A 7768-nucleotide genomic window follows, 5' to 3' on the forward strand; every position below is an offset into this window, starting at 1 on the left:
ATCAGACAGGTAAATTGGGGACTTTGAGTACTTTGGTAAAAACTTTAATGTCTGACTCCTGGAATAGCAGGGCTTGCCTTTCAGTGGGCTAGCCAGGTGAGATGCAACACCACTCTCTTATCTGTTTTCTCACATATCTTTCACTCACTTTTATACAATTTAGCAATAGTACACCCATTTTATCTCATCCAAGTCATTCATATTAGATTAGATTAGATTAGATTACAGTGTGGAAACAGGCCCTTCGGCCCAACAAGTCCACACCAACACGCCGAAGCGAAACCCATCCATACCCCTACATTTACCCCTTACCTAACACTACGGGCAATTTAGTATGGCCAATTCACCTGACCCTGCACATCTTTGGACTGTGGGAGGAAACCGGAGCACCTGGAGGAAACCCACGCAGACACGGGGAGAACGTGCAAACTCCACACAGTCAGTCGCCTGAGGCGGGAATTGAACCCGGGTCTCTGGCACTGTGAGGCAACAGTGCTAACCACTGTGCCACCGTGTCACCCATATGTATCATAAATAATTATCACTCGAGCACTGAACCCTAGCACTTCACTACTTAAGGGTTGTTATTCCCTAAATGTCCCTTCCAATCCCAACACTGACTTCCATTAGCTCACCAATACTTTATCTATGCTAATATACAACTCCCAATGTCATGGGCTCTTACCTTAATAGCCTTATGCAGAGTACCTGATTTTGATGCCTTTCATAAATCCAAGCATATTACTTCTACTGGTTCCCCTTTAGCTATCCTAATTCTTATCTTCCCGAAAGTTCTAATAAATATATTGTGTGAAATTTTCCCTTCGTAAAGCTATCATCACTCTACTTGAATACATTATGATTTTCTAAGTGCTCTGCTGCTATGTCTTTTTTAACAGACTCTAATCATTAACGTTTTCCCAATTAAATTTCTCTTCCACTTCATCTGGCTTCTGATTTTCTATCCTCTTTAAATTACAACATTTCCTGATTGCAACTTACTGCAGCTTTTCATCACCCTCATTAACACATTCAATTTAATATCCTCATCATCATGCCTCTCCATGACATTGTCCAACTATACCTGTATGGTATGTCCTATAGTCTTATACTACCTTTTACAACACTTCAACAGTATAAGCACTTCAGAAGTATATCAGTAGTTATAAAGTTCTTTGAGATGTTTGAGGATATGAAAAGGGTGCTTGGTGTCTTTGTGGCTGTGTACAATCACAAAACAGCAGTGTAAAGCCACAGAAAGGGTTCAGGAAATTGTTTGATGAATAATATTTGATCTTCATTGCTATCTTTACTCAGATGCTTAAAATAATTATAATCAGAAATCACTCAAAGAAAGACGTAATCAACACTGCCACTCTTTCTTGGCATTAATGCCAAGCACCAAGTTTTTCTACTTGTTACCAGTAGACAGATCTCATGGGGCTACCAGTCAACTCAAGAAAACATTAAGATGTGAAATGATGACCTTTAAGAATAGGCCATATCTCACCTGCAAAGGGAATAAACTCTACAATGACTGTCAAACTTTGAACCTAATTTAATGATTAACAAATTATTTTGCTCAGTTTAATCAATTTTGTAATTTTATATGTTACTTAGAAAAATGATTGATTGTAAAACGTACCTCCATTTGACCCTTGGCCATGATTAAAATTAATTTTTAATTACCTTTGACAAATGAATGAATGAATACAAGTGTTTGATCTTTCTTTTTGCTTTCTATTTCATCTTTAGATGCTCTGCCACTGACATTTTCTGTGTTCTAATTGCACCTTTGCCTAAAAATAAAACCTAAGCCATCATTAACTCCACAATGTGGACCTCTTAATGCCAATCCTTTCTTTTCTGTCTAGGCTTAAAACCAATCTGTTCAGCAAAACTTTTGGACATCTGTCTTAATGTCTCCCTCCGCAATTTGGTTCTGTTGCATTATTTATTTACATTTGTAACATTGTACATTGAAGATCTTGCATCAATGCAAGCTGTTGTAGCCTCCTACCTGTATGCGTCCTCCTATGTGCTTTCAAATGAGAGCTTTTTGTGTACACTTTATTGCAGCCCTCAAAATCACACCTGTGTATACGCCGTTTCTTCGAATCAGGGGACTCAGATCTTCGCTGTAGTCTTGTACCCTCAACACTGAAAGGTGAATCCGAACTGAAAAAGGACACAATGACCATATGATAAACACAAGCCTAAACTGATTGTTATTCACCTCCTGTGTATATGAGGGAAGAACATAACATGATAGGAATTGAACAAATATCAGAGAACTAACACTTCTGATATGAAAATATGTTGTAGATTGTGCTCTAAAAAGGAAATAATTTCAGCAAAGATTTTTGTTATATCTTAAGCATTGTTAGATTCTCTTTAGAGGTGCTGAAGATTGATCGTTAATGATCAGTTTTTTTGATGGGCTCTAATTCAGATTCACAGATCACGGTAATGTCCATCAAACCACTTGGCTAGCAGAATCCCAAATCTCAGTGAATTATTACAGAAGCCTAACTGAAGCATGAACCTTCGTGAAAAGCCTGCACTGCTATAGTTATTCTGGTTAGTACATGATTAACCAATTTTAGAATTGAATCAGTTTAGCCAAAGTATTTAAACATTGCGTTGTATTTACTGTTTGAGTAATGCATACCCAAAATAAGACAGGATTATAATAAGCCCTGCCAATAACTGAGTGCAAATGAAAAATATTGACACAACTGGATTTGATTAATTGCTGTCAAATGGGAACAGTACTGACATTGTCCTTCATAAGACAGGTAAAACACTGAAGTGTACATTGAGTCATTGTTTTATTGACATGCATACTGACATGATAAGCCTCGATTGTAAAGTGTAGTTTGCATAACCTTGGTTTATTCAGCACAACATTGGATTACTGCAAACCCTGAACACAGTTTGAACCAGAACACTGCAGTGCTTAATACATCTGAATATTCAAATGTATTCCATTACAAAATCATTAACTGATCTAATGCTAGATTTAAATCTTCTCATATTGTATGAGATGTGCAACACAATGTGAGTGAAAGTCTCTCCACTGCCAATCAGTCATTATGCTGTCCTCCACAGTTCCAAACAACTGAGTGTGCAGTCATTTGGAAGCCCTGTCATACAATTGGGATAAATTTTGAACAATTGGGATAAATTTTGAACAATTGTGCCCCATTGTGATACAGATCAGGTAGGTAACCATTTCCAACCTTATCTGGATTTAGCTAAAATGATACAAGTGAGTAGCCATAATGATCCAGGAACAGGATGGGAGAATCTAAATTAGCTGGGAATCCTGCTCTTTATCTATTACTAGTGGTCCCCTTACAGGATGTATGTAATGTCAGACAAGGGGTTATGTTAGACTTAGCCCATGCTGCTATAGTGATTTAGTGGCCTTCTAAATGTGGAATAATGCAAACCAAATTGCACAGTGCATAATAAGTTCTGCTTCTATTTGCTACCTGAAAAATTGTTTGCCTTCATCGCTCCTTGAGAGACGAGGAGCAAAGGTTGTTGAACTTTATTTGTGCTCTTCATCAGAATTTGCAGTTTTGATTTTTTTGAAAATGTCATTGATCAGTCTGGTTCAGTGTATTAAAGCATGTACCATTGCGACTGTTTGCAGAACATTTTGCTGAATTGCACTGTCTTCTAGGAGGTCTACAATGACTCAGTCATTGCTGACTGACTCATCACTGTGGACTATGAAGTGTCATCATAGATATTTTTAATCAAACTTTCCAAATGTATTATGACACACCTGTAGAACGGGTGGGACTTGAACTGAGGCCTTCTTGCTTAGAGGTAGGGACACTTCCACTGTGCTACATGAAATGTTATTATAAACATAGGGAAGTGGAACCTAATTCAGGTAGAGATTGTAGGTTATCCCCCTTTGTGCAAAAATGTGGAAATTTAAATGAGGCACTCAAAACTGTGAAAGTTGTGACAGAGTAAGATAGGAGAAACTCTTCCTTCTGGACGGAATATCAGTAGTCAGGGCACAGATTTAAGATCTGTGAAAAAGAAGCAGAGGGCTGATGATCTCGAATGCATTACCTGTAAAGGCAGTGGAAGAAGATTCAATGGTAACTTTAAAAAAGGAGTTGGATTAGTCATTGAGGGAGGAGTCATTGAGTGTAAAGTGTCAGTGAGAGTGTGTGTCAGTGAGAGTGCGTGTCAGTGTGAGTGTCAGTGAGTGTGTTAGTGTGAGTGTGTGTGTGTCAGTGTGAGCATGTCACACTCTCTCCCCACAATGCTGCAACATTCTATGATAAGCAATCACACAGCATTGCTCAATGGCAGCAATAAGGGCCCTCAACATAATTTATTGTTTTGTACCTTGGCAAGTCAGGAATGCTGTAGAGCTGGAAAATGAAGGGTAACTCACACATGAGTGCAAAGGAATATCTGTGGACATTTCTTCACAAGGACAATACAAATCACAAAGAAGTGGTTGGTAGTGGCTGCTAGCATTACTGGGTACAGCAGTTTAGACTGCACCATGAAATCTGTTGATAGAAGAAGCGCAACAATTCTAATATATGTGCTATTTTCATTTCCTCTTCGCCAACAGTGGAGTGATTCATAAATGAGGTGCTGCTGACGACTGCAACAAGCTGCATTTATATTGTACCTTCAACATAGTAAAATATCTGAAGGTGATTCTCAGCAATGGTTGGTCAACAAAAATTGGCATCAAACCACATAGGCCAACATCCAGACAGTCAACCAAAGGTTTGCTCACAGCTCTGAAAAGAGCCTTTCAAAGGTGGAGCATGTGACTGAAGTGTGTAGGGATTGACTTCCAGAGTCTAGGGCTTAGGCAACTGAAGTACTTATGACATAAGTTGAAAACTTTGGGTCAATGAGGCTAAAAAATCAAAATCTGATCCCTACACAGCACAATGAGAGCTGCAGGGTTAGGATTCGCCTATAGAAACCCAGCTACATTGGTGAATTGCTCCTTCAAATGTTACTTGATTCTATTGTTTTGCAATTGATGTTTTTCTTGGCTCAGTAGAACATTGGCAATTAAAAGGAGATTCACCTAGCTGTGTCTGGGAAGAATCCTGTTTGTTTGCATGAGCAAATTACAGTCAAATGTGAAAAATTATCCCACTGTCAGTTAACTGCAATAAAAATACTCTGCCAGCTGTGAAACTGTGGACACAAACTGGCAAATAGTTTTGGTCCAACAAATGACTGACCCATCAAAACAAAAGGTGCACACTGCCATACTACTCAGCCTGGGCTACATGAAGATAATTAGATAGTTCCCATGTCAATCATACCTGAGGTTTGCATTGTCATAAGTGCCATTTATTTTGCATATTTAAATTATATTCTGTAGCTACCCTCCAATCCTGCATATTGCTGGAGAAATCATCCTGTCAGACCAGACATATTCAGTTTGCTGAAGGTCTCATAATGAGTGTACAGAAACCTTAAGGCCCATCTCATTTGCAGATCATACCTCATCAAGGTATTGTCAATTGACCATTTGAGTACAAAGAGTATTCTTTTCAGAAGTGGTCAAATACAACTACTTACAATATTTAGAGTCTTCTTGGTAATGTAGCTACTCAGTGCTGGTGTTCAGTAACAATCACTCTGAGCATCTCCAATGACTGTGTCTTTGATCCAGTTTGCTTGACTGTTTACTATCTAGGGGCTCAGGGATGAATGAGCGTAATCTAGCGTTTATGCCATTTCTAGCATTCATGAGAAAAGTGAGACATCTCTGAGTAAATAATACATAAACAATGAATATCATCTTAACACTTGTCAACTGTCATTTGGGTATACCCTGTCAAACTTAGATGCTGTTGTCTATTCCTTTCAGGGCTCAATTCATCTGCTTATACCTATGAAATGACAGTACCTTTTCAACTCCTCTGCCTGTTCTAGAAACTGCCAAAATTAATCTTCATTGATATCATTTTGCTTGTGTGTGAATTTTATTACTTTACAAATCTTACTTAGGCTGCATCCACGTAGTGTGATAGCATGGTCTTTTTTTATATGGAAACCAAACTTAGGACTTATACTTTTACAGAGTTGTACAGGATATTTAAATCAACCTGAAGCATGTTACATCTCTTCATTTTTATATTATGCTTCATTTTAATTTCAGATTCAATGGGCAAATAGAAGCCTATGGAAATTAACTTTCCATGAAGGCAAGAAGTGGCACGGTGGCACAGTGGTTAGCACTGCTGCCTCACAGCACCAGAGACCCGGGTTCAATTCCCGACTCAGGCGACTGACTGTGTGGAGTTTGCACGTTCTCCCCGTGTCTGCGTGGGTTTCCTCCGGGTGCTCCGGTTTCCTCCCACAGTCCAAAGATGTGCAGGTTAGGTGAATTGGCCATGGTAAATTGCCCTTAGTGTTAGGTAATAAGGGGTAAATGTAGGAGTATGGGTGGGTTGCGCTTCGGCGGGTCGGTGTGGACTTGTTGGGCCGAAGGGCCTGTTTCCACACTGTAAGTAATCTAATCTAATCTTAACAAAGTGGTATTAGTTTAGTTAGAGAGAGAGAATCTTTCATGGCCTCAAAATCCCAAAGCAATTTATAGCTGATTTCTCAGTTTGAACTGTAGAAATTATTATAATGGTGAAGTACTGCGGCAGTTAATTTGCTCATAGCAAGCTCTCATCTGCAGCAATGAGATCATTCATTTTTCTAATTACGGTTAAGGGACAAGTATTGACCAGGACATTGAGGAGAACTTGTTTGCTGTCCTCTTGCTGTAAATAATGCCAAGGGATCTCTGACATATACCTGAGTGGGGAATTAGAGGCTTGGTCGAACAAATGAACACCAAGAGTGCACCCAAAAGAGTCCCCTGAGCGCCAATCATCAACTTTGATTTTAACAAGGCTTAGATTTTTCTGGATTGTTAATTTTTATTTTTAGAAATATTTATTTTTCAAAAGGAATATTGCCAGTAGTGATAATATTAATATTATTTTAAAAATCTAATTGAGCTTATTGAATATTCAGCAAAATGGTGATGAAACTACAAATCCTCTTGACTAAATGTCAGTAGGGATTTGGACAATTTGATGTTGATAAAATCTTTGCCCCTCAGTTCTTCTTTTTGTTGTCATTCTCTGCCTAAATTAGGTAAGTCTTGTCATCTGTGTGGCTGAAATCTATACATGAATGCACGAAGCATTAGACATAAGATGGATGAGCTTGAGGCTCTTTTGGAAATTGGCAGATACGATATTGTAGGGATAACTGAGATGTGGCTTCAAGTGGACAGGGCCTGGGAAATGAATATTCAAGGCTACACGTGCTATCATAAGGACAGACTGACGGGCAGAGGGGGTGGGGTGGCCTTGTTGGTAAGGGACGATATTCAGTCCCTTGCGCGGGGGGACCTAGAGTCAGGGGATGTAGAGTCAGTGTGGATTGAGCTTCGAAATACTACGGGTAAAAAGACCCTCTTGGGATTCATCTACAGGCCCCCAAACAATAGTCTGGATGTAGGATGTAAGTTAAATCAGGAGCTGAAATTGGCCTGTCGCCAATGAGACATGCAGGTAGACTGGGAGAATCAGGATGTTATTTGGCCTCAAGAAAGAGACTTTGTGGAGTGCCTCAGAGATGGATTCTTAGAGCAGCTGGTGCTGGAGCCGACCAGGGAGAAGGCAATTTTAGATCTGGTATTGTGTAACGAACCAGAATTGGTCAGAGACCTCAAAGTGAAAGAGCCATTGGGAAG

At 39.3% G+C, this 7768-nt stretch overlaps 1 protein-coding gene across 5 annotated transcripts in view; it reads right to left on the reverse strand.

Annotated features, from left to right (window-relative positions):
• Positions 1-7768, reverse strand: part of klf12b (Kruppel-like factor 12b) — a 280995-nt gene that overhangs the window by 23465 nt on the left and 249762 nt on the right. For all 5 annotated transcript variants that reach the window (XM_043691384.1, XM_043691386.1, XM_043691383.1 and 2 more), the window contains one exon: positions 2021-2178. In XM_043691384.1, coding sequence (XP_043547319.1) covers positions 2021-2178 — 158 coding nt within the window. The remainder of the gene's footprint in view (positions 1-2020; positions 2179-7768) is intronic.

Source organism: Chiloscyllium plagiosum, chromosome 6 (assembly GCF_004010195.1).
Source record: "Chiloscyllium plagiosum isolate BGI_BamShark_2017 chromosome 6, ASM401019v2, whole genome shotgun sequence".
Classification (NCBI taxonomy): Eukaryota; Metazoa; Chordata; class Chondrichthyes; order Orectolobiformes; family Hemiscylliidae; genus Chiloscyllium; species Chiloscyllium plagiosum.